Source organism: Oryctolagus cuniculus, chromosome 8 (assembly GCF_051225735.1).
Source record: "Oryctolagus cuniculus isolate XC-2025 breed Fujian yellow rabbit chromosome 8, ASM5122573v1, whole genome shotgun sequence".
Taxonomy (NCBI): Eukaryota; Metazoa; Chordata; class Mammalia; order Lagomorpha; family Leporidae; genus Oryctolagus; species Oryctolagus cuniculus.
In genome coordinates this window covers 138,230,018-138,256,443 of record NC_142874.1, presented here as the reverse complement: position 1 = coordinate 138,256,443, position 26,426 = coordinate 138,230,018, and the positions used below count along the sequence as shown (strand labels likewise).

Genomic DNA, 26,426 nt, shown 5'->3' with positions numbered 1-26,426 from the left:
TCGCCGGCATTTGTGGAGTGAACCAGTGGCTGGAAGAACCCGCTCTGCCTCTGTTTGCCTCTCTGCCTTTCAAATACACAGAAATAAAGCTTTTAAAGTTTACTGAAAATGGAATTAAAAGATGTATATTTTGGTGCAAAATAATTTTGAAATCCATGCATAGCAAACCCATACTATGTATTTCCCATTAACATTTTGAAGACCGCTTAATTTATTAATTGCTTTCTCAAACAGTGTCTGTCTACACTGGGGTACAGGGAAATTGTCTAAATTGTTTTCACTGGCCTGATCTACAGTTCTCTCATTTAATAAACTTTTAAAACTTTAGACTACATTTTCCCTCCCAAGTTTTCTGAGTGGATCGCCTCTGTAGCCACTTGTTGCTGCTTCATTTAATAATTCTTAGTCTTTTTCATGGTGTTGCACCTTCATCCAGCCAAGCAAGTGGTTCCCAGCAGGGCTGAGCTTTGTCTTCCCAAGGAACATCTGGCAATGCCTGGAGACATTTTTGGTTGTCACAGCCCAGGGGCTGGGACATGCTGCCATGGCATCCAGAGTGTACAAGCCAGGAATGCCACCGAACATTCTACAGGCTGCAGGACAGGCCCTTCTCACCAAGGTGTCAAAGGGCTGAGGTCAAGGGTCATTCCTCTGGCTGGCATGGTGGCACAGTGAGTTAAATCCCCAGCCTGCAGTGCCAGCATCCCATATGGGTGCTGGTTCTAGTCCTGGCTGCTTCACTTCCAATCCAGCTCTCTGCGATGGCCTGGGAAAACAGCAGAAGATGGTCCAAGTCCTTGGGCCCCTGTACCTGCATGGGAGACCTGGAAGAAGCTCCTGGCTTCAGATAGCTCAGGTCTGGCCATTGCAGTCATTTGGGGAGTAAACCAGTGGATGGAAGACCTCTCTCTTTCTCTGGTTCTACCTCTCTCTGTAACTCTGTCTTACTAAATCTTAGAGAGAGAGAGAGAGAGGCATCCCTCAAGGTCACTGTAAGCTCTGTCAAGGTTGTTGTAAGCTTTTCCACATTTAAACAGTCAGCCAGCTCCTGTCCTCTGGAGAGAACTGGCATTTATTTTGTTGGCTCTCTCCTTCACGTTGGAATTCGTTGTTTCGGCATCTCTCTTGGCAGACTCGTTCTCCGGGATGGTTATTCCCCTGTGTCTCTACATCGGCCTCCCCACCTCCCCATCATCAGGCCTCCCTCACCAGGAACGAAGCCCAGTGGCGCCTGTCAGGCTCCCGCCCTGGGGAGCTCCTGGAGCCCCTGGGAGCCGGTCAGTGGGCTCATTTTCTGCCGCTGGGAGCCTGTTGGTGCTTCTCTCTGCCTCCCCAGCTGTGCACCTGCTACAGCCCTCACAGCCAGCCTCAACGTGGCTTCCGTTTTCTTTAGTTCGGCTCCTACTCCTCGGTGTGCCTTCAGCCGTAAGCCGGACCCTGGGCTTTGCTGTCACTTGGAGCAGAGCTCCCCCGTGGCTTCCGTCTCATTCAGCTTCTGTATCTCTCTATTGGGTTTTACTGGTCCGTTTTCTAAGGAGTGTGTGTTTGGGGCAGCCATCCCGCCCTGTTCTTTGCTTAGGGCTCTTTCAGAACAGACGTCCGCTGTGCTGCTAAGGAAAACAAAAACAAAACACGAGGCACGGGTGTGGGACACACCAGGGTCACCTACGGAACCGCACTCATTGCTTCGCAGAAACTCCACGCCACAGCCCATCGGGGCACAGGCAGGCAGACAAGGCGCTCAGAGTGGAAGAGTGAGAGCAGTGCACGGGTGGGTACAAAGCTGGCAGCAGCCACAAGATGAGTCGGCTTCCAGAGTGGGCGTCCTATCGGTAGGGGGAAGGCCGAACAGGAACAAAGTGAGTTCCCCAGAAAGTTTTCAGAGGCGACACGGGCTTCTGCCATGACCCCGTGGCTCCCTCCGACCAGCAGTGCTCCGTAAGCAGCTTAATTCCGTCCGCAGTCGGGGGCGGCGGGAGAGACCTATACACCCGCAGAGCCTCGGGCGGACTTGGTCGTGGGGGAACAACTCTGTTCCGGCGGGGGTCGGGGAACGCCGAAAGGCCCACCTGGAATCGCCGCCGGGGAGTAGGCCGGGCCAGGGAGCAGGTGCAGCCGGTCCGCCCGCAGCGACCGGGAGCGGGGCGGCGCGTTCACCCCGCACGCAGCAGGTGCTCACCGCGGGAGGGTGCGACAGCGGCCCCGCCCAGGCTGGGGCCGGCCGCCAGGGGGCGCCCGCGGCCTCGCCCCGCCCAGACCGTTGCGCTTCCGGGCCCCGGGTTCCCGGCGCAGCCTCGGCCGCGCGCCGTCCGCCGCTCCGTTACCGGGGCAACCGCGGCGCCTCCTCCGGGCCGGCCCGGCCCGTCTCTCGGCGCCATTTTCAAACGCGGCTGACGCGGCAGCGGGGACGAGGCCCGCGGGCGATGCGGCGGCGGCGGCGGCCGCGGGGAGCGGCGGCCGGGGCTGCCGGTGAGTGTGGAGCCGGGCGGGGCCGCCGGAGGCCGCGTCCACCGCCCGGAAGCCCGCGCGCTCTGTTGCGGCCGCGGCTGTGGGGTCTGGGGGCGCGCGCGCGCTCACGCGGGGTGTTTGTGGCGGAGGCGACGTTCGTGGGCCGGGGGCGGACGGTTCGGGCCCCGCGCGAGTGGGCGCCGCCGGGTGTCGCAGACTGTGTGCTGGAAGCCGAAAGCGAACAGCCGCAAGGCGTGGATGGGGGTGCGGGGCGCCTTGCCTCTGAGCCCAGCCGGCGTGCCCGGGGGCCGCTGGCCGTGACGTCGCGCCGCGCCGCGCCGCGAGCGGGCCCTGCGCTCCCGGAGCGGCGGAGGGGTCGTGGCCGGGGGAGCCGAGCGGGAGGCGGGCGCAGCACAGGCGGCCGGCGGCGCCGCCCTGCCCGCTCGGAGGCGCCCGGGAGGATTTCTCCCGAGGGCAGGAGTTTCCCTGCGTCGTCCCGCGGGCGGCGAGGAGGAGGAGGAGGAGGAGGAGGGTGTGCGGGAGGGAGCGACACGGAGAGGTGCCGGATTAGGAGGGCTCCGGTGAGTGGAGGGCCGCGGGCCGGAAGCCGGGGTGCGGTGCGGGGCAGGCCGCCCCGGGGTGCGGGCAGGGCCCCTCGCCTGGGCAGTGGTGGGCGTTCGTCCCGTGCCCGGTGGCTGTGAGGATGCGAGCCGACGGGTTGCATCCTAGGACCTGGTGCAGCCAGCCGAGGCTGGGACGGAGCAGGGTGCGGACACGCGTTAGGCGAGGTGCACGGGGCTGAAGCGCACCGGTGCTGTCGTAAAGGCGCACGGCTGCGTTCCCCCGCGGTCAACCAGGGGCTGGTCGGTAATTCCCTCTGGAAGGTTCTTCCGGTCACTGCCACTGCCCCTCCACGTCCCCGGGCGGGCGGCTGCTGTAGGCATTTCGGGGCGCAGTTCGGTTTTGCCTGTTGTTGAGCCCCCTAGGACTGGGGCAGTGCCGGGGGTCGGGGTGTCTGGAGCCTCCTGGCTGGTGCTGGCCAGCAGCAGGAGCTCGCCGCCCCCCCGTCCCCGTGCAGAGACCCCACGTTTCCTGCGGGATTAACAGGGCACAAGTGCATGTAACTTTCTCAGAAACTGCCAGGCGGTCCCCCAAGGATGGTCCCTTCCCCGGCCGGGTGTGTGTGTGTGTGTGTGTGAGTGAGTGAGTGAGTGAGTGTAGATTCCGGGTGTGTGTGCGTGTGTGTATAGATTCCGGGTGTGAGTGTGTGTGAGTGTAGATTCCGGGTGTGTGTGTGTGCGTGTGTAGGTTCCGGTGTGTGTGTGTGTGTGAGTGTAGGTTCCGGGTGTGTGTGTGTGTGAGTGTAGATTCCGTGTGTGTGTGTGTGTGTGTGTGTAGATTCCGGGTGTGTGTGTGAGTGTAGATTCTGGGCCGTGTGTGTGTGAGTGTAGATTCCGTGTGTGTGTGTGTGTGTGTAGATTCCGGGTGTATGTGTGAGAGTAGATTCCGGGTGTGTGTGTGTGTGTGTAGATTCCAGGTGTGTGTGTGAGTGTAGATTCCGTGTGTGTGTGTGTGTGTAGATTCCGGGTGTGTGTGTGTGTGTGTGTAGATTCCGGGTGTGTGTGTGAGTGTAGATTCCGGGTGTGTGTGTGTGTGTGTGTGTGTAGATTCCGGGTGTGTGTGTGTGTGAGTGTAGATTCCGGGTGTGTGTGAGTGTAGATTCCAGTGTGTGTGTGTGTGTGAGTGTAGATTCCGGGTGTGTGTGTGTGTAGATTCCAGGTGTGTGTGTGAGTGTAGATTCCGGGTGTGTGTGTGTGTGTGTAGATTCCGGGTGCTCCCCGACTTAGCTGACATATGGTGTGGCTGGGCCCTTTATATTCAGCCATTCTGGTGTGGATGAAATTGACGCTGATTGTGGTTTTACTTTGTGTCTGCCTGACGACGTTACCTGAGTACCTTTTCCTGTGATGCTCCAGTTCAGGTCTCTTCTGCAGAGTGCTTGTGCCAAGTCAAGCAAAACTGAATTTTGCTTTTAATCCAAACACATTTCTCCTGGGTTCTTAGTCTTGAGTGGTGAAAGTTCCTTTATAGTCCAGGTAGCTAGGCCTGCTGTCCTATACTCGTTGGCTTTGCCTGTACATTTCCTGGGTGGAATGTTTCGATGAGCAGACGTTTCTCATTTTGGCGCAGTCCCGTGTGGCAGGTTTTTCCTTTTCTGTTTGGTACTTCTGAAAGAGTGCTCACTGAGCGTCCTCTGCCCACCTCAGGCTCTGCCCGCTGCTTGTTTCCTTCTAGAATCTTTACTGTCGTAAGCTGCACGTTTGAGTTTATGAAGAGAGGACGTAGTTTAGATGTAGAGTACGAGCCCCAGAAGCGCTGGGTTCAAGTCCGTCTAAATACTCCAGGAGGCCGCCTGCTGCACAAGAAAAAAGCCAAGAAGCGGTTCCTAGCTGCCCCACTGACGTCACGCTGCTTCACTCTTCTTCTAGGGCTTTGATTTTGGCAGTGAGAAGGACTGAGTGGACGGCAGGATGACCACAGCAGCAGAGAGGAAGTACATCAACATTAGGAAGAGATTGGATCAGTTGGGCTACCGCCAGACTCTGACGGTAGAATGTTTACCCTTGGTGGAAAAGCTTTTCAGGTAAAGGTAAAACCACAGTTCCCGACCTCCAGGAGCCCGCCCCCCACCCCCCAGCTGGGTTCTGGTCGAGCTTCCTGCATCAGTGAAGAAGTGCACAAACCTTGAAGACCCCAGTCCTCTGTTGCTCTTCCCTTCCCCCCTAGCTCCTACCCTGCTGTCCTCAGTGCAGCGTCTCCGCACTGTAAAACCGGGGTCGCCACTCACAGCCTGCTCTTCAGAGCGGGTGCTTCGGAGCTCACTGAGCACAGTGGTGGTGTGGAGACGCGGTCCCTCTGGAGCGCTGTGTCTGTTCTGAGCTCTCGCTCTCTCTCTCTCTCTCTCTCTCTCTCTCTCTCTGAGCACAGTGGTGGTGTGGAGACGCTGGTCCCTCTGGAGCGCTGTGTCCGTTCTGAGCTCGCTCGCTCTCTCTCGCTCGCTCTCTCTCTCTGAGCACAGTGGTGGTGTGGAGACGCGGTCCCTCTGGAGCGCTGTGTCTGTTCTGAGCGCTCTCTCTCTCTCTCTCTCTCTCTGAGCACAGTGGTGGTGTGGAGACGCGGTCCCTCTGGAGCGCTGTGTCTGTTCTGAGCTCTCTCTCGCTCGCTCGCTCGCTCGCTCTCAGCACAGTGGTGGTGTGGAGATGCTGGTCCCTCTGGAGTGCTGTGTCTGCGGCCTGCTCTGTAATCTCTGTCGGTTAACAGTGACTCTGGTGTCGTGTTGGGCAAGGCTGTCGCTTACGTGTTGCCTTAACTGCAAAGTTCTTTATCCTTTTTCCCCTTTTCTAAGTTGGGGTGGTTTGAGGTCGGAGCAGGGAGGTTGTGTAGGAAGCTTTTGCAGTGGACCTCAAGTGTCGATGTCGGGAAGGAGAGGGTGGGTGAAGAGCTGCGTCTTCCTGGTGGCTTCCCAGATCCCTCCTGCTCCAGTCCTGGCTGCTGCCTGCAGCTTGACCTCCCGTGCGTGCCATCGCTGGAAGCTCCCTGAGCTCGTGTGCGGTCTCAGTTGGGTGAGAGACTTGTGTGGGCCTGGCCCTGCCTGTCCTGCAGGACTCTGACCACTGGGACGCGGCGCGGCGCGGCCTTGCCTGGCTGCTTGTGCCTCCCCACAACCAGAGACCCTGACTTTGTCAGTGCTGTCAATAGACAGGTTGAACGCCTAGGGGCACAGAAAGATTTGAGTTTATCACATAGGAATAGAACATTTGGCATTCTGCTGTCAGTAGAATAGGAGGGCACTTAGAGGAACTTAGGATAGAGGGACCCATGTTGTGGTGCAGTGGGTTAAGCCATTCCTGCGATGGCATCCCGTGTTGAGCCTCAACTGCTTCACTTACTGTCCAGCTTCCTGTTAATGCACCTGGGAAGACGGCATGGCCCAAGTCCAGGCCCCTCTCACCCACGTAGGAGACCAGAATGGAGTTCCCGCTCCTGGCTTCTGCCTGCCCTGGATGTTGTAGCCATCTGGGGACTGAACCAGCGGTTGGACCGTCTATGACTTTCCCTCTCTTATGATGCTTTGCCTCTCAGTTATTTGGAAGTTCATGGAAAAGTGAAATGAAAAGGAAACACGTGTTCCCTGAGTTTTTGAAGCTCTCCTGTAAACTGCACACTGCTGAGGACTGCATCGTGTCCTGGCTCACTAAGGACTTAGTGGATACTCCATTGCTGTGCATTCTGGGAAGTGAGGAGCTGACTCTGTTGTGTCCTTGGTGTTAGCAAGACAGCAGACACTCAGATGCTTGCTCAGTGAACACAGGAGTAGGTGAGGAAATGGACCTGAGGCAGTGAGCAAGGGAGGGGACTCAGAATGAAGCTAGTGTGTGTCTCTCGTAGCTTGTCATTCATTTTGTTTGGGGAAATTGGTAAAGGATCTTCTGATGCCTTAAAAGGATCCTAGTAGTCGTTCTTTTTTTTTTTTAATTTGTTCTTATTTCACATTGACATATCTTTTAAGCATTTTTTAAAGATTTATTTATTTGAAAGAGCTAACACAGAGAGAGGAAGAGACAGAGAGAGAGATCTTCCACCTATCCATTGGTTCACTCCCCAAATGACTGCAGTGGCTGGGGCTGGGCCAGGCCGAAGCCAGAAGTCAGGAGCTTCTTCCAGGTCTCCCAAGTGGGTACCGGGATCAAAGTGCTTGGGCCATGTTCTGCTGCTTTCCCAAGCACATTAGTAAGGAGCTGGACTGTAAGTGGAGCAGCTGGCCCTCCAGCTGGCACCCATGTGGGATGCTGGTATTGCAGGTGGTAGCTTAACCTGCTATGCCACAGTGTGGCCCCAAGCTTTTCTAGAAGTGTATTTCTAGTTAATAGGAAGTTAATGGGCTATTTCCTTGTGTTTTCATTTTCTGTTCCTGAATTTTAGTGACTTAGTTCATACAACAGAAAGTCTTCGGCAATCAAAATTATCTACTGTGAAAGCTGAAAAAGAAAGTGCCAATTTTGATTTTGTTTTGGAACCTTATAAACTAGAAAATGCAAGATTGAGTAGGGAAAATAATGAATTATACCTAGAGTTAATGAAACTAAGAGAACACTCAGATCAACACATAAAAGGTAAGTGAAAATTTGATAATTTTAAAAATGTAGTATCTTTTTTTGTCTAATTTTGAAACTGCTGACTGGAAAATATGGCAATCCTTCTGCTAAAAAGCTCCTGAAATACTGTGGGGTATATTGGAATTCCTGAGATGGAAAACACTTGCAAATATGCATTCCCAAAAAAAAAAAAAAAAAAAAGGCCGGCGCCGCGGCTCACTAGGCTAATCCTCCGCCTAGCGGCGCTGGCACACTGGGTTCTAGTCCCGGTTGGGGCGCCGGGTTCTGTCCCGGTTGCCCCTCTTCCGGGCCAGCCCTCTGCTGTGGCCAGGGAGTGCAGTGGAGGATGGCCCAGGTGCTTGGGCCCTGCACCCCATGGAAGACCAGGAAAAGCACCTGGCTCCTGGCTCCTGCCATCAGATCAGCGCGGTGTGCCGGCCGTGGCGGCCATTGGAGGGTGAACCAACGGCAAAAGGAAGACCTTTCTCTCTGTCTCTCTCTCTCACTGTCCACTCTGCCTGTCAAAAAAAAAAAAAAAAAAATGTGCATTCCATAGCTACACTAGTCTGCACTGTATGTGGACTGGAGTTTTAGAATTGAACTTGCTATGGAGATACTAAACGCTGGAACTGAGGAAATGTTCTTGAAACAATTCTTGTTTTTCCCTTACTGGAAAATAAAAGTAGTGAAATAAGGTACGAGTCACTGAGCTGGGAGGTAGAGTAGGAAGATTTCAAAGGCTAGGCAAAGAGTAATTATATAGTTGCCTCCTTGTAAACTATCCTGAGAGTCACTGGAAAGCTGTCTAACCCCTCGTTTGAATTCATAATCCTTGTGCTTCAAACCCCAGTTTACTGTATCAAAAGCCGTGATGTACGGTAGGCTACTACCACCGCAGGAAAGCCAGATTCCCTCTGCTTAGTGAGTTATTTGCGGTGTCATCAGTGCTGACAGAAGGGCAGCAGGCTTCGGGCAGCATGCCTAAGAACCAGGGGGGCCCTGAGGTGGAGGCGATTGAATTTTGTAAAATAGAGGGATTTCATGATCTAAAATAGTCTGTGTCTTTTTAAGACCTGAAAACTGCTTTGAAGAAATGTGCACGTGAAACAGCTGACCTGAAATTTCTAAATAACCAGTATGTTCATAAACTCAGGCTTTTGGAGAAAGAGGGCAAAGCTAAAAATGAAAAAATCCAACAACTTCAAGAAAAGAATTTGCATGCTGTTGTACAAACTCCAGGTAAGTCTTTTCCTTCTTAAGATGAAATGTGTTATGTGGGGAGCAACTCGGACTGGACTGAGTTACTGGAATTATGACTTATTCTATGCATCTGCTCTCCCACAATATGGCGCTGGGAGAGGAGGAAACAGCTTCTACACAGCTGCCTCCAGTTCAACCAGTAACCTGCAGGAGCTGATCCTGCTCCTGATTGGAGGAGAGCAGCGTACTCGGCGTGTGGGTAGCAGAGTTGGGATTGGAGGAAGAGGACTATAAAGGAGGAGAGAGACAGCATGCACCAGGAACATCCGGATAACATCTGAGCAGCCCCCGAGAGAGCCGGCCGTCGGTGTGCCGCTCCCCCGCGGAAGTGGGGAAAGTGGCAGGGGGAGCCGCCCTTCCACGGAGGTGGAAGGATCGGCAGCCAACCCGGGAAGAACCAGCAGCAAACCCGGGGAGGGCCGAGCAGACAAAAGAACAGCGCAGGGTCTAGTGTCGTTCCTCCGTGAAGAGGGGGAACGACAGTGTTAGAATACCAGTGAAGACAAAATTGTAGATGATGTTTGTACTTCATGAGGCTCTGTTATTCTCAGAAGAAGTTCTTCCTGGGCGGCTGTTTGGCCCGGACTTCCCGTGTTAGAATGCTGGAGTTCAGTGCCCGTGTTCAGCTTCTGACTCCAGCCTCCTGCTCACACAGGCCCTGGGAAGCGGTGGCGATGGCCCAGATGGTTGGATTCCTTCCACATGTGTGGGAGACCTGCCCTGAGTTCCTGGCTCTGGCCAGGCACTTGGGAACTGAACTGGCAGATGGAAGCAGGCTGCTTCTCTCTGCCTCTCAGGAAAATAAATTGAAAAATCTGTTTTTAAAGATAGTGATTACTATTAAAAAATTACTTCTGCCGCATGTAAATATAATCAGGAAAACACTCTCTACCAATAATACTTTAGAATATGGCACGACTTTGTTTTACAGGTGACATTCCATTGTATTCTAATTTTGCTACTTAACATTTGTTAGCTGTTTCATACGCCTGCATATTTTATTTAAAGATTTATTTATTTATTTGAAAGAGTTACACAGAGAGAGGAGAGGCAGAGAGAGAGAGAGAGGTCTTCCATCCACTGGTTTACTCCCCAAATGGCTGCAACGGCCAGAGCTGCACTGATCTGAAGCCAGGAGCTTCTTCTGGGTCTCCCACGCGGGTGCAGGGGCAGGGGCCCAAGGATCTGGGCCATCTTCTGCTGCTTTCCCAGGCCATAGCACAGAGCTGGATTGGGAGTGGAACAGCTGGGACTCAAACCAGTGCCCTTATGGGATACCTGCACTGCAGGTGGCAGATTTACCCACTACCCCACAGCACCGGCACCACACCTGCATATTTTAGTTCTCACTTCCTGAATGACATCGTAGTGATGGTTTCTTAGCTCGTCATAGTGAACACCACAAGGTACAGCTTTTACTCTTGCTTAGGTCGTACCCCCATCTAGTGGAGGAACACAGCAAGCAGGCGGGTGCATTAAGTCTGTTTTATAACCACGTCCCCTTGAGATTTTCAGAAATACATGTGGATCAGAGCGGATATTTACATGTGAGGGGAAAGTATCTCAATGAGATACATTTTATAACAAAAAGCCTAACTTGGGATATTTAAATGGAAGACATTGTTTTATTTTGCTTCTTCTTAAGGTACTCACTTGTTTTTTAGGGGGCAAGAAGAGAAGTATTGCTTTCAGGCGGCAGCGAATGCAGATTGACGAGCCAGTCCCTCCATCTGAAGTCAGTTCATACCCAGTTCCTCAGCCGGAGGACCCTTACATTGCAGACCTCCTGCAGGTGGCTGATAACAGGTGCATTGAATGAGCCTTTGAGCACTTTTGTCTTCAGTGTGGTATCTCTAGTTCTGGCCAGAACTTTTCACAGGCACTCAGTAAATACTTTGTGAATGAGGTAGAATGATTTTACTTGTTTTGAAACTTTGATTTCAAATAGGCCATGTATCTAAGGTTTCCAGTCCAAACTTTTAAAATCCTTTAGTGCACTGAAGACCCATTGCCGTGGAGTTGCTTTGACATTTAGTTGCATGTCTGGTTAAGTTGTCTTCCACAGGAATCTATTACTTTAGACGTGGGTCAAATGCCAGTGACATGAATAGATTTGTAACTGGATTTGAAATTGTTTCATGAATTTTCTAGCTCTTTGTATTTCCTTAAATTGGACCCCATATCACGTCTGTTTAGCTGAAGTCACACTCAGCCTGCCGGGCAGGCACCCAGTGAGTGTTCTCAGGCTGGAAGGTGAATGCGGCGGTGGTGCTGCCTTTGAGAAGTTCGCAGTCCAGTAGGACGATGAGACGAGAGGAGCACAGGATGCCATTGGTGCAAGGTGCGGGGCCCACAGGAGCTAGTGAGCAGTAGTGAGAGTCTGTGGTGGCCGGGAGGCCTTCGCCTGCGAGGTGTACGAGTGCAGGTAACTTCTTAATCGTCGATGATGCAGAGCGTATGGGGGAGATGTTCAGTGTATTAGTCTTGATATGATGTGAATTAGAACACTGATTATGATCTCTTCACTCAGTTATTTTCAAACAGTATTACATATCTGTATAGTTATCTGGCCTTAACCATGAAAAATTTAGCATTTCTGAATTTATAGACTTCTGTTCTACTCTAGGACATCGCAGATGAGTTGTTTGTATGATTGAAGTTGGAATTTGGGTGACATGGAGGACATGTATTGCCTTTGTTTGCAGAAGCACATTTTGTCTGTGTTCACTCATGCGTTTATGTGAGTGCAGTGGCGTCCTAAGCCCAGGGTCACAGGACAGTTTGGGTCCATTGGTAACAGGGGCAAGCTGGTCCAGCCCTGTGCCACCTATGGAAAATCTGTTACTGGTTTTATTGTCCCAGTAGGAGACAATACTGGTGTAATGCAAATATAGGTTAGTGCCTGTGGAATTCAGACAGTTTGGACAAAATCTTGCTTCTCAAAGAGTTAACAAATTCCAAAAGGATTAGATTTTTTTATTGCTGTTGTTTGAGAAATTCCATTATTTCTTGATATTTTTCCTTCTCTGTAGAAGTAGAGTAGTTTTTTAGACATTATGGGGTCTTTGAGGGTCACAAAACACATTTTAGTTCCTTCTTTCACTTCTTGGGAGTTCTGGAACTAAAGATTGTCCTAAAGATCAAAATGCAGTAGTTAGGTGTTTTATTGCACAATATAGCTGAATTTCAAGTTATTTGCCACTCAGATTTTTATCTATTCTTATAAAACTAAGGCTCCAAGATGATGAGCTATACTAATGCTGAGGCTATGGGACTGCCTAGGTAGCATCTCGTCATTGAGAAGCAGAAAGCACAGGATGTGTAAGAGAACCCGTCTAGTTCCATTTCTCATTATTCTCATTTTTTATTTTATTATTTATTTATTTATTTATTTATTTATTGTCAGGCAGAGTTAGACAGTGAGAGAGAGAGAGAGACAGAGAGAAAGGTCTTCCTTCCGTTGGCTCACCCCACAAATGGCCGCTACAGCTGGCGTGCTGCACCGATCCAAAGTCAGGAGCCAGGTGCTTCTTCCTGGTCTCCCATGTGGGTGCAGAGCCCAAGGACTTGGGCCATCCTCCACTGCCTTCCCTGGCCACAGCAGACAGCTGGACTGGAAGAGGGGCAAGCGGGACAGAACCGGCGCCCCGACCGGGACTAGAACCTGGGGTGCCGGCGCCGCAGGCGGAGGATTAGCCTAGTGAGCTGCGGCGCTGGCCCACTTTTTTATTTAATGAATACAAATTTTTATATGTAGAGCTTTTAGGGATATAGTGTTTCTTCCCCTGATTCCCGCCCTCTAAACTGCACTCCCTTCCCACCTCCCACTCCTCTCCCATTCCTATTCTCATTTCTTGACGAAGATGTGCTGGGGGCAGGCGTTTGGCCTAGTGTTGGAGATGCTGCTTGGTTGTATCCTGTGTCCGAGCTCCTGGTCCAGTCCTGGCTCCACTCTGACTCCAGCTTCCTGCCGGTGTGCACCCTGGGGCACAGCGGTGGCAGCTAACGGAGTTGGGCTCCTGCACTCCTGTGGGAGACTGGAATGCGTTCCTGGCTCCCAGCTGCAGCATGACCCAGCCCTGGCCATGCTGGGCTTTTGGGAGTAAACCAGAAGATTAGAGATGTCTCTGTCTCTCTCACTGTCTGTCCCCCAAGTTAAAAATACTTGTTACAGTTGAAAACCTCTTTAAAAAAAAGCATGTTGGCATGAGTTATAAATGTGTTTCAGGATTCAAGAACTTCAACAGGAAGTCCAGCAGTTACAAGAAAAGTTAGCAGTGATGGAGAGTGGAGTGAGAGACTATAGCAAGCAGGTAGGATGTTACTGATTTGTGCGTTTGAGGCTGCGACGTGCGTGCTGTGGTCCTGAGTGCAGCTGTGTTATCTTTGTAACTACTGACAGGTGCTTTTACCTGGCTGCCATCTTTTCCATCAGTCTGCCGCTAGAGTGAACTGTGGGGCGGCCTGGACACTCGGGGCTTTAGTCCCTGGTGGTTGGAGTGAAGAGTGGGTTTTGTTTCGTTTCGTTTTGTTTGTCTTCCTAAGTCTAATTTTATAGCCATATAACCGTTTCCATCTCAGGAGGGATTTTATTAAGGTATGCTGTGTTTTGTAATTGTGTTTCTAGTGACTTTTTTACTCATAGATTTTGACGTTTTGAACAAAAATCTCTTTGGAAATTGCTCTTCTGTGTTGTCCCGTTTTGTGTTTTCTCTCCAGACGTTTAGTACCTGAAGAGGCAGGGGAATTCCTAGCTGCACAGTTAATGGTAACCATAGCGAGCTTTGTCCTTTCCTACTTCTGCTGCTGCCTTGGCTAAACTCTGACTTGAGTGGCGACAGGCCTGCTTTCTTGTTGTGCCTTCTGAGGTTTCAGTTGGGTAATGTTTGTTGTTTTCTGCACGTGACTTTTTTGGAGTGAAGTGATCTGCACAGACACAGCTGTTACTGTGTGCTGGATGCAGCTGTTACGTCTATAAAGTACTTTGAAGATTATTTGGATAAAAGCAGAATTAAAAGAAAAATTGTGATGTCAGTCACAATACATATTTTATGAAGAGAAGTTGAAAATGTCAAATACACATGTGAGTTAAATACTACCGGTATTTTTCGGTTTATAATCATATATCGCATTGTCCCGCAAGTGCTTTATAAACATAAGCTGGCCAGTTGTGCCCTTCTGTGCGGTGGCTGAAGAAGAGGGGTTTGGAGAAAACAGCTTCTCTGTTGGGAGCGAAGCTGCCGGTTTGTTTAGAGTGTTTACGGAGCGGTGTTGAGCCTGCTCTGCCGTTTGCCGCTGTGACTATGCTTTTGCTGGGGTTCGTTCTGTTTCTTCAGCTCACATTCCACATCTTGCTGTCCTCAACTTTCCCCAGCCCATGACGTCCTCCTGAGGATATCGCCTTGTCGCACTTCCTCTCTTCCTTTGAAAGAGCAGTACTGACGCTGGGCTCGCCTGCGCCTTAGTGGCAGGGGGGTAGGCTAGTGTTTGGTATTTAAGGCCGAGCCCACCTGTGCACTCCCTTCCTTCCCTCAGGGCCCCCCTGTGGTCAGTGTCCATCGGCAGTCCCTGGGTGAGGCTCTGTTGGTTCCTTTGACGAGCCCTGACCCGGCATCTGGAGGGCCGCCTGGGAGGTGCTGTGTGCAGCACTAGCAGCCCTCCCGAGTCTGCTGACTGCCTCCTCCCCGGCCCACACCAGAGCCTGTTGCTCCCTCAGGCTTCTCAGAGGAGCTTCGGACTCAGTGCCTCCTTTTCTGTCCACCTCTCACCTCCCGCTGGCTCCTTCCCCACCAGGGTCTGCCTCCTGCCCCGCACCGTGTAAACTGGTGTTGTTAATGGTGGCCGTCGTGTTAATCACTAGGTCCAAATCACTAGATCAGTACTAAGTCTTCATCTTCTTGACCCATTCTGTGCTCCTGGGCATTATTGTTCGCTTCTTTTTGAAACTTCTATAGCTTCATTTTCTTTGAGTTTTCCTTGTTTTTGAAAATCTCTTATTTCTTTTTTGCGTCTTCACCCACCTGCTCCCAGGAATGTTACTGTTTTCCAGGGTTCTTTGGATCCCCTCTGCTTTTCTTGTGTGCTTTCTCAAGCGTGCTCACCTGCGCTCTTGGTTTAAAGTATTGGTGACTTGTTGGTCACACTGCTGAGCTACAGAGCCGTGGGCTTTCACTCTGGGCACCTGTGTGTGGATGTGGTCTGTTGGTGCTCACTTGCCTGGTGCTAACCGTGTTACTTCCTGTCCCAAATCTGCCCTGACTTCTGCGTTCCCTCTGTGGGTGGGTAATGTCACCAGATGCCCCAGTGCAGACGCTGTCGTCTGTCAGACCGCGCTCTCCTGGCACCACGTTCTGTCAGTTCTTCTGTCCAGGACGTCGTACACTTTGTTCAGTTCTGCCAGTCCTAATCGTCTCTCGTCCATTCCTGCCGTGAGTCTCCCTGACGTGGTGTTGGTCCAGTCTAATTCATTCTTCAGCCCAGAGGAATCACGATTAGCTCCTGCCCAGGTCTTCACACTCCTCTCCACCTCCCGTCCCCGTGTGCATCGCGGGACGGTCACACCAGGCTGTTCTCTTCCTGGCCTCTGGATGAGATGTGCACTGGTTTCCACAGGCACCAGCACACCATGCGGAGTGAATCCTTTCATCTCACGGCTGCGTTGGCGCCGTGCACTCACTTCCTCCGTTCTTGTATTTCACAGCGGTTGCTGCCTCACTTGCTGCGTTTCCCTGTGGAGCTGGTGTTCCTGGAAGTCAGGGCCACATTGTATTCATCTTGTGTTCCTAGTTCTGTACTCAGTAATTGTTTGTTGAATTATTTGGTTTTTATTTTCAGTACTTATTGGAAAAGAAAACCAAAGCTCAAAATTGTGTGTGTTTTCCCCAAGTTTTGGTGTGAATTAGTGTCAGTATATGGTTAATAGTGATCTCTTTGATTGTACGTGCGTTGTTTTCTAGGAAGTGGATACTTGATTAGATTCACTGTACCTTGCTGTCACTTTAGTGTTGAGGCTCAGTAGCGACTATGTCATTGGTGTGTCGGTCGTTCGTGGACTCACATTTGTTCCAGCAGGCACTGAAGTAGTTCAGACTCAGGTCCAGGATCTAAGCGTGTGTGGAATCTGCCAGCAAGTTTCTTTCTCTGTAAATATGGTCTTGTCTTTGAAGTGAAAGAAACCCCCAAATTAGGAAGAGTCTGTTCAGTACCCAGGAGATCTGTGTAGACAATTCTGACATTTCCTGTGTTATCTATCCTGTGTTTTGCTCTGCCTATGTGCATACAGGTACAAATAAGAATGTTAGTGTCTTCTTACATATATTGTGTGACATTAAAAGGTATATCCAAGTGTTTGTTAATCATTGAGTCCAAAACCAGAATTTAAAAAATGATAGTGTGACTTTCTGCCTTCAGATTGAGCTAAGAGAACGAGAGATAGAACGATTGTCAATGGCTTTGGACGGGGGTCGTTCCCCTGATGTCCTGACGCTGGAGAACAGAAATAAAACCAATGAAAAGCTCATCGCTCATTTAAATATCCAGGTAATGGCTTCCATGATGTCACTGAGTGTGTAAAATTCCAGATGTTTCTAATAGTCTAGGGGTTTATGAAACTGACAAGAATATTCACTGGGTGTTATTTACAGTGGCAAAAATTGATAGAATCAAAGTATCCATGCGGCCATGGAAAAGTCATTGTTTTAAGAAGATTTATTTGAAAGGCAGAATTAGGAGAGACACAGAGAGATCTTCCATTTGCTGACTCCCTCCTGAAGTGGCTACAATGCCCTGGGCTAGGCCAGGCTGACACTGGTGTCCCACATGGGTGACAGGGCCTCAAGCACTTGGGCCATCTTCTGCTGTTTTCCCAGGCACATTAGCAGAGAGCTGGATCAGAAGCAGAGCAGCTGGGACTTGAACCAGCACTCATATGAGCAGGTGGTGGTTTACCTGCTGTGCCACAAAGCCAGCTTCAAAAGTCATGTTTTTAAAGAATATTTAATGACACAGGAATTAAGGTACTCCGTGGTGTTAAAAATTTAAAAGAAAAAAATAAAGCTATAGGCACAATGCGATTTTCAATTTACTTTTAATTGTTACTTATTTGAAAAGCAGAGAAACAGAGGGAGATCTTCTGTCCTTTGGTTCACTCCCCAAATGCCCACAACAGCCAGAGCTGGACCAGGCTAAAGCCATGAACCTAGAACTCAGTCCAGTCTTCCTGAGTGGCAGGGACCCAGGCACTTGAAGCATCACTGATGCCTCCCAAAGTGCGCATTAGTAGGAGGCTTGAATCGGAATCAGAGCCAGGACTCGAACCCAGGCATTCCAGTATTGAACGCGGGTGTCTAAGTGACACCAAAGGGAATAACTGCTCTCCAGCCACCTCCTTCCAATTCAGTTTTCTTTTATAAAAAGTGTGTGCATGCCCTTAGAGAAAACACTGGAAGAGAATAATCAAACTATACTCACAAAACTTATCTTTGTGTGGTGGAATATTCTTTCTGGTTTTCTTTATTTTTCAAAAATTTATGCCTTTTTTTTGTAATATAAAAAAACTGATTAAAAGAAACACACACAGAGACACCTGCAACTTTCCTCTGTTTGTGTAATGGAAGAACAGGAGAGTTCCATAAAGCAGGGCGTGAACTGCAGACATTTACACACGTCAGAGCTGCCTGGGCTGCAGGTGGAATAGAGTGAGGAAAAGAGAGCAGTAGCTCTGGAACAGTGCCGTTCAATAGAGATACAGCATGAGCTAAATACACGTTTACGTTTTCCAGTAGCCAGATTTTTTAAAAAAAGATTTATTTATTTATTTGGAAGGCAGAGTTAGAGACAGAGAGAGGAAGCAGAGATCTTCCATCTGCTGATTTGTTGCCTAAATGTCCACATGGCTGGGTCTAGGCCTAGCTGAAGCCAGGAGCCTGGTACTCCACCCGGATCTCCCATGTCGATGTCAGGGCCCAAAGGACGTGGGCCCTCATCCTCTGCTTTCCCAGGTGCATTGTGGGGGAGCTGGATTGGAAGCAGAGCATCTGGGACCTGAAGAGGTACCCAGAGGGGATGCTGGTGTCGTAGGCAGTAACTTTTTTTTTTCTTTTTAAGATTTATTTATGTATTTGAGAGGCAGATAGAGAGAGTGAGGTCTTCCATCTGCTGATTGACTCCTCAAATGGTCGCAACAGCTGGAGCTGGACCAGTCTGAAGCCAGGAGCTTCCTCTGGGTCTCCCACGAGGGTGCAGGGCCCAAGGACTTGGGCTGTATTCCACTGCTATCCCAGGCCAGAGAGCTGGATCGGAAGTGGAGCAGCTGGGACTCGAACTGGCATCCATATGGGATACCAGCACTCCAGGCTGCAGCTTCACCCACTATGCCACAGTGCCAGCCTCGGTAGGCAGTAACTTAGCCTGCTGTGCCACAGCACCAGCCCCTCCAATAGCCAGATTTTAAAAAAGTAAAAATTATAATAGAATTAATTGTAATAGTGCCTGTATATTTTTTATTAAACCACACATTGTCCGTTTTGCAAATAAAGACAATACAAATTTGCAGATATAAAATAACTGTGGTTTTAACTTTCAGTATTTAAAAAACATTTTTAAAAAATTTATTTGATGGTCTGGCACTGTGGTGTAGTGGGTAAAGCTGCTACCTGCAATGCCAGGATGCCATATGGTCACTGATTTGTGTCCCAGGTGCTCCACTTCCGATCCAGCTCCCTGCTAGTGCCTGGGAAAGCAGCAGAAGATGGCCCAAGTGCTTGGGCTCCTGCACCCATGTGAGAGGCCTGGAAGAAGCTCTTGGTTTCTGGCATCAGCCTGGCCCAGCCCCAGCTCTTGTGGCCATCTGGGGAGTGAACCAATAGATGGAAGATCTCACTTTCTTTGTTTCTTCCTTTGTATCTGTAACTCTAACTTTCAAATAAATAAATAAATCTTTTTTAAAAAAAGGTTATTTGAGAGAGAGAGAGCTTCCATGCTCTGGTTCATTCCTCAAATGCCCGCCTGTGAGAGCAGAAGCCTGGATCAGAAGCAGGGAGCTCAATCCAGGTGCCCCACCTGGGAGGCAGGGACTGAATGACTTGAGCCATCACTGCTGACTCCTCTCAGTATCTTTTAGAAATAGTCTTCTGTATGGTGATTTTGAAAGCTCAGGGTAGCTCTCTAACTCGTGTTATGCATTGTGAACTGCATTTAGGTTGACTTTCTTCAGCAAGCTAATAAGGACCTGGAGAAGCACATCCGAGAGCTTATGGAAACCAAGGAAACAGTGACAACTGAGGTTGTTAACTTAAGTAACAAGAATGAGAAACTCTGCCGAGAGCTAACTGAAATAGACCAGTTAGCACAGCAGTTGGAGCGACATAAAGAAGAAGTGCTTGAGACCGCTGATAAAGAACTCGGCGAAGCAAAGGTAACAGGCCTGGGTTGTGGGAGCGATCCCCAGTACGCATGCGTAGGCCTTTGGTTTATCTTGTGTTTCTGGTTTTTGTTTTGGTCATCCAGGGTTTCTGAAGTGTGGTTTCTCTCCACCAGGTCACTGTGCTCATTCTAGTTGAGAGGCTTTCCCAGAGCACTCCTGTACATAGCATAGATCTCCAAATCGTCCCTGTTTTCCTCTGCCCTTTATCTCTGCATTGTGAGACTTTGAGAGGTTTGTTCTTTCTGCCCTCTTTTGGTCAAGAACCCTTTAAAAGCATCTTTAAAACTGTGTTATTGGGGTCGGCGCTGTGGCGTAGCGGGTAAAGCCTCTGCATGCGATGCCGGCATTCCATATGGGCACTGTTCTAGTCCCAGCTGCTCCTCTTCTGATCCAGCTCTCTGCTGTGGCCTGGGAAAGCAGTAGAAGATGGCCCAAGTCCTTGGGTCCTGCACCCACGTGGGAGACCTGGAAGAAGCTCCTGGCTCCTGGCTTTGGGATCAGCGCAGCTCCGGCTATTGCAGCTATTTAGGGAGTGAACCAGCAGAGGGAAGACCTCTCTCTCTCTGCCTCTCCTTCTCTCTCTCTGTCTTTCAAATAAATAAATACATCTTTAAAAAACAAAACAAAGCAAAAAAAAAAAAAAAAACCCTGTTTTTCCTTGCACATATTTAAGTTGGTAGGAAATATTTTTCATATTTAAGTAGATGGCAAAGAATAAATATTGATCTCTTTAAACTGTCTCATTGTTCTTTTTAATTTATTTGAAAGGCAGAGCTACAGAGAGGCAGAGGCAGCAAGAGAGAGAGAGGTCTTCCATATGCTGGTTCACTCCCCAAATGGCTGAGGCTGCAATGGCTGGAGCTGAGCGTATCCAAAGTCGGGAGCCATGAGCTTCCTCCAGGTCTCCCACGTGGAAGCAGGGGCCTGAGGACTTGGGCCATCTTCCACTGCTTTCCCAGGCCATAGCAGAGAGCTGGATTGGAAGATAGCAGTCAGGACTAGAACTGGCATCCATATGGGATGCCAGCACTTCAGGCCAAGACTTTAACCCGCTACCCACAGTGCCAGCCCCTCATTGTTCTTTTAAATTTAACCAATGAGAAGTTAAGTGGCCCTTTCTCCTTGAAATCTTCAAAATTTTATCCTATGGTTGAATATGCGTTTGTTTGTTTGTTTTTTTAAAGATTTACTTATTCATTTGAAAGAGTTACAGAGAGAGAGGCAGAGAGAGAGAGAGAGAGAGAGGTCTTCCATCTGCTGGTTCACTCCCCAGTTGGCCACAGCAACTGGAGCTGTGCCGATCTGAAGCCAGGAGCCAGCAGTTTCTTCTGGGTCTCTCATGCGGGTACAGGGACCCAAGGACTTGGGCCATCTTCTTTTGCTTTCCCAGGCCACAGCAGAGAGCTGGATAGGAAGTAGAGCAGCTGGGAATTGAACTGGCACCCATATGGGATGCTGGCACTGCAGGCGGTGGCCCCACCTGCTACGCCACAATGCTGAACCCACTTGAACATTTTTTATGGTCACTGTATGGTACATCTCTATAATGAAAGTGTATGAGTTGAATTTTTTATTTTGAAAGATTTCCTATTTCAAAGTGTTAACATTTTCCTCTAAAACAGCATTTTCCTTACAACTGTTAGTAATCAGTTGTTCAAGGTAACAAATATAAATATTGATAAATACTAAAAATAAAATTTTATTGGAAAAAGATTTATAAATGTAAAGCAAGAAAATAGTATCCTATTTAAAACTATCTTCCAGCTCCACCATTTCAGATTCTCTCTTTATCCATTGCCCTGTTTTTGTTTTGTTTTAAAGATTTATTTATTTGTTTGGAAGGCAGAGTTGCACAGAGTCAGAGGCAGAGAGGTCTTTCATTCACTGGTTCACTCCCCAAATAGCTGTAATGGCCGGAGCTCTGCAGATCTAAAGCCAGGAGCCAGTAGCCTAGAGCTTCTTCCAGGTCTCCCACGTGGGTATAGGGGCCCAAGCACTTGGACCATCTTTTACTGCATTCCCAAGCTGCTGCAGAGAGCTGGATGGGAATTGGAGCAGCAGGGACTCGAACCGGCACCCACATGGGATACTGGCACTGCAGGCAGCGGCTTTACCGGCTATGCCATAGTGCTGACCCCCCCAAGTATTCTTTATGGTGCCATTGTGGGTGGCATGAGTGAGATGTATGAGGGCACTTCAAAAAGTTCATAGAAAATAGAGCTCAACGGTACGCACTTCCGTTGAATGTTTTAAAGCTCCCTGTTACGTTTGCCTTGCTCTGGAGAAATGAGCGGAAGGCAGCTGTGAACGGAAGGGTGGGATAGAGAACTCACATGAAACCCAGACCACAGACATGGTCTCAGCAGGGTCATGTTTAAGGAGCGCTGCAACTGAAAATTAAGGATCCAGCTGTCGATGCTTAAAACTAGGTGCATAGCATAGTTTTACATAATACTTGGGGAGTCTTCATGTCATCCCTGGAGTAGGGAGAACCCAGTCTGAAGACCACTGTTCTGTGCCACTGAATTGATTCTATATAGTAGTTTCCTCTAATGGGGGAAATAACACAGAAGCTATCTCAGTATACTAATTAAAAAGCAAATGTGGAAAGCCCACAGCAAGCATCATACGCAGTGGTGATGGACTGAACTAGCTTTTCTCTAGCGTCAGGAACAAGGTAAGAATGCCCAGTCTCATCACTTCTATGTAGCATAACACTGGGCATCCTAGCAAGAGCAGTTAGGCAAGAAAAGGAAATAAATGGCCTACAAATTGCAAAGAAGGAGTGAAATTATCCCTGTTCACAGATAACATGATCTTATATGTAGCAGACCCTAGAGACTGCCCTTAGAAACAGAACTAATAAATGAATTCAGCAAAATTTTAGGATATAAAATCACACAAAATTCAGGTATGTTTCTGTACACTAATAATGAATAGTCAAAAAGGTAATTAATAGAATAATTCCACTTATATTAACCATCCAAAATAATAAAATAATTAATAAACCAGTACAACAATAAAAACTCATACACTTGAAAATACTATGTGTAAAACACTGCTGAACAAAGCTAAAAAAAACCACAGATAAATGGACAGACATACGTATTCATGGATTGGAAGACTCAATATTAAAATGTCTATACCACCCAAAACGATGACAGATTCAGTGCAACCTGTGTCAAAATCCCAAAGGCATTTTTTCTTTTCTTTTCTTTTTTTTTTTCTTTTTACAAGCAGAGTGGACAGTGAGAGAGAGAGAGAGAGAGAAAGGTCTTCCTTTTGCCGTTGGTTCACCCTCCAATGGCTGCTGCGGCCCGCACGCTGCGGACGGCGCACCGAGCTGACCCAAAGTCAGGAGTCAGGTGCTTCTCCTGGTCTCCCATGGGGTGCAGAGCCCAAGTGCTTGGGCCATCCTCCACTGTACTCCCTGGCCACAGCAGAGAGCTGGCCTGGAAGAGGGGCAACCGGGACGGAATCCGGCGCCCCGACCGGGACTAGAACCCGGTGTGCTGGCGCTGCAAGGCGGAGGATTAGCCTAGTAAGCTACGGCGCCGGCCCAAAGGCATTTTTTGCAGAAATAAGAAAAAATACTAAAGTTCATGTGGAATCTCAAGGGACAGTCAAATCAATTTTGCAAAAGGGGATAATTAGTGATTTTTATTTCTGCTCCTTTAGTTGTGGTTTCATTGTAACCCTCTTGCACCTCCTCTCTTTGGCATGTTCCGTGCACTTGCACGTAGCATACTGAACACGGCTTCTCTCGTCTCATTCACGTAGCATACTGAACACGGCTTCTCTCGTCGCATTCACGTAGCATACCGAACACGGCTTCTCACGTCTCATTCACGTAGCATACCGAACACGGCTTCTCTCGTCTCATTCACGTAGCATACCGAACACGGCTTCTCTCGTCGCGTTCACGTAGCATACCGAACACGGCTTCTCTCGTCGCGTTCACGTAGCATACCGAACACGGCTTCTCTCGTCGCGTTCACGTAGCATACCGAACACGGCTTCTCTCGTCTCATTCACGTAGCATACCGAACACGGCTTCTCACGTCTCATTCACGTAGCATACCGAACACGGCTTCTCTCGTCTCGTTCACGTAGCATACCGAACACGGCTTCTCTCGTCGCGTTCACGTAGCATACCGAACACGGCTTCTCTCGTCTCATTCACGTAGCATACCGAACACGGCTTCTCTCGTCTCATTCACGTAGCATACCGAACACGGCTTCTCACGTCTCGTTCACGTAGCATACCGAACACGGCTTCTCACGTCTCGTTCACGTAGCATACCGAACACGGCTTCTCTCGTCGCGTTCACGTAGCATACCGAACACGGCTTCTCTCGTCGCGTTCACGTAGCATACCGAACACGGCTTCTCACGTCTCGTTCACGTAGCATACCGAACACGGCTTCTCTCGTCTCATTCACGTAGCATACCGAACACGGCTTCTCTCGTCGCATTCACGTAGCATACCGAACACGGCTTCTCTCGTCGCGTTCACGTAGCATACCGAACACGGCTTCTCTCGTCGCGTTCACGTAGCATACCGAACACGGCTTCTCACGTCTCGTTCACGTAGCATACCGAACACGGCTTCTCTCGTCTCATTCACGTAGCATACCGAACACGGCTTCTCTCGTCTCATTCACGTAGCATACCGAACACGGCTTCTCTCGTCGCGTTCACGTAGCATACCGAACACGGCTTCTCTCGTCTCATTCACGTAGCATACCGAACACGGCTTCTCACGTCTCGTTCACGTAGCATACCGAACACGGCTTCTCTCGTCGCGTTCACGTAGCATACCGAACACGGCTTCTCTCGTCTCATTCACGTAGCATACCGAACACGGCTTCTCTCGTCTCATTCACGTAGCATACCGAACACGGCTTCTCTCGTCGCGTTCACGTAGCATACCGAACACGGCTTCTCTCGTCTCATTCACGTAGCATACCGAACACGGCTTCTCTCGTCTCATTCACGTAGCATACCGAACACGGCTTCTCTCGTCTCATTCACGTAGCATACCGAACACGGCTTCTCATGTCTCGTTCACGTAGCATACCGAACACGGCTTCTCTCGTCGCATTCACGTAGCATACCGAACACGGCTTCTCACGTCTCGTTCACGTAGCATACCGAACACGGCTTCTCTCGTCTCGTTCACGTAGCATACCGAACACGGCTTCTCTCGTCTCGTTCACGTAGCATACCGAACACGGCTTCTCTCGTCTCGTTCACGTAGCATACCGAACACGGCTTCTCTCGTCGCATTCACGTAGCATACCGAACACGGCTTCTCTCGTCTCATTCACGTAGCATACCGAACACGGCTTCTCTCGTCTCATTCACGTAGCATGTTGAACACAGCTTCTCACGTCTCATTCACGTAGCATGTTGAACACAGCTTCTCACGTCTCATTCACGTAGCATGTTGAACACAGCTTCTCATGTTCCATTGGCAGTGCTCAGAAATGACAGCTTGGCCCAGTACGATACTCCAGATGGGTCATGTTTTACTCTTGGCCTTCTGCTCAGCTGTGGCACAGAGAATCCAGATTGGTAAGAGTTAGGGAGAGAGCAGATAGGTTAGGAGCATCAGGAAGTGATGGCGCTGTGAGATATACCCTGAAAACAAAGTGACCAGTGTACAGCCCAAGTGCCCCTTTTTCAGATACTGCATGTGGGTCTCTGAAAGCATTTCAGATTTCAGAGATGGACAGGAAGTCTCAGCTTTGCCTCCTCTTCATACAAACTGAGTGCTGAGCTGGAGCCTCAGATCTCTCTAAAGAGAGGGAACATGAAGCGCTCCAAAAATTGCTTGCTCTTGTTTGCATTGTGCCTTACTGATAAGTTAAAGTTGGACTTTTCAGTGTTCACCAAATAGACTTTGTATTCCTAGCAAGAGATTCAAAGAAATCTCTCTGAAATGCGGACTCTTGAAGAAACAATGGCAAAACTTCAACTGGTAAGTTGATGTCATTTTTTATTTACAATTTTAGAAAGGAAATTTTTATGCTATACTTTACATATACATTGTCTTTACTGAGATAAAATGTGTCTCTCATACTACTCTTAAATGTACACTCCATTAGTTTGAGTGGTGTAGCCATCACTGCAGCCTAACCCCAGAACATTTTCATCACTCCAGAGAAACCTTGGACCCGCTAGTGGTCGCTCCTCATTCCCTTCTGCTCAGCCCCTGACGACCACGGACCTATTTTTCTTCCGCAGATTCACCTGTTCTGGCCCTTCCATACAAATAGTCATGTAGTGTTTGGTCTTACGTGCCTGGCTTCTTAGCAGTGCTTTCAGGGTTCATGTGTATCAGCATGCAGTGGCACTTTTTTCCCTTTTTATGGCAGAGTAGTATTCTACCATATGTGTGTATGATTTTGTATTTTGTGGTAATTTCATTAGAATTCGCCCATGGGGCTGATAAATCTGAAGCAGATGTTTTCACTAGAGGTAAGCTCCGCGAGGACAGGGGTTTGCAGTGTGCTCACGCAGTACAGTGCCGAATGGGATGCATGCTGCTTGTCTCAGAGCCGTGACCGAGGTCACAGGAAGATGGGGCAGTAGTTACTTTGTGACCTTCCAGATTTTTTCCACTGGTGCTGTTTTTTAAGTGCTATATTTTTATTATTATTTTTCAGAGAATAACGATGGTCTTAGTAGCAAATGTATATTTTTAAAAGCTATTTGTTGATTTGGGTGAAAAGCAGAGTTACCCAGAGAGAGGGAGAAACACGGAGACAGCGAGATCTTCCATCCGCTGGTTTGTTCCCCAAATGCTGCAACAGCCAGGCCTAGGGCAGACTGAAGCCAGGAGCCTGGAACTTCATCTGGGTGTCCTACGTGGGTGGCAGGGACCCAAGGCACTTTGACTGTCTTCTACCATTTTCCCAGGCCCATTAGCTAAGAATTGGATCAGAAGTGGAACTTTGAGGATTCGAACCAGCACTCATATGGGATGCTGGTGTCACAGGCAGCGGCTTAACCCACTGCACCACACTGCCAGGCCCAGCACGTGTTTACTAAGCATGTCCCATCCTGGACGCCGTACAAAGCGTGTTGCCTCCAGAAGGTCTTCCTCCCAGTGCTCCTCAGTGCCCTGTGGTGCA

The 26,426-nt window shown here is 49.4% G+C and overlaps 1 protein-coding gene across 10 annotated transcripts in view; it reads left to right on the top strand.

The window, feature by feature from the left end:
* The first annotated feature begins 1,648 nt into the window (after positions 1-1,648).
* The window catches only part of CEP135 (centrosomal protein 135), an 80,389-nt gene continuing 55,611 nt past the window's right edge, over positions 1,649-26,426 (top strand). For 5 of the 10 annotated variants that reach the window (XR_016212188.1, XR_016212189.1, XM_089302770.1 and 2 more), the window contains exons 1-9: positions 2,329-2,469; positions 4,938-5,092; positions 7,432-7,622; positions 8,676-8,843; positions 10,529-10,670; positions 13,093-13,177; positions 16,275-16,403; positions 19,063-19,278; positions 25,205-25,270. Coding sequence is in view for 8 of the 10 variants with exons in the window: in XM_089302770.1 (XP_089158896.1) it covers positions 4,980-5,092; positions 7,432-7,622; positions 8,676-8,843; positions 10,529-10,670; positions 13,093-13,177; positions 16,275-16,403; positions 19,063-19,278; positions 25,205-25,270 (1,110 nt within the window). In the remaining 2 variants the exon portion in view is untranslated. Of the gene's footprint in view, positions 1,772-2,275; positions 2,470-2,920; positions 3,030-4,937; positions 5,093-7,431; positions 7,623-8,675; positions 8,844-10,528; positions 10,671-13,092; positions 13,178-16,274; positions 16,404-19,062; positions 19,279-25,204; positions 25,271-26,426 lie in introns of those variants that run through there. The other 5 variants (XM_089302769.1, XM_089302773.1, XM_070048090.2 and 2 more) reach the window with 5 other exon arrangements.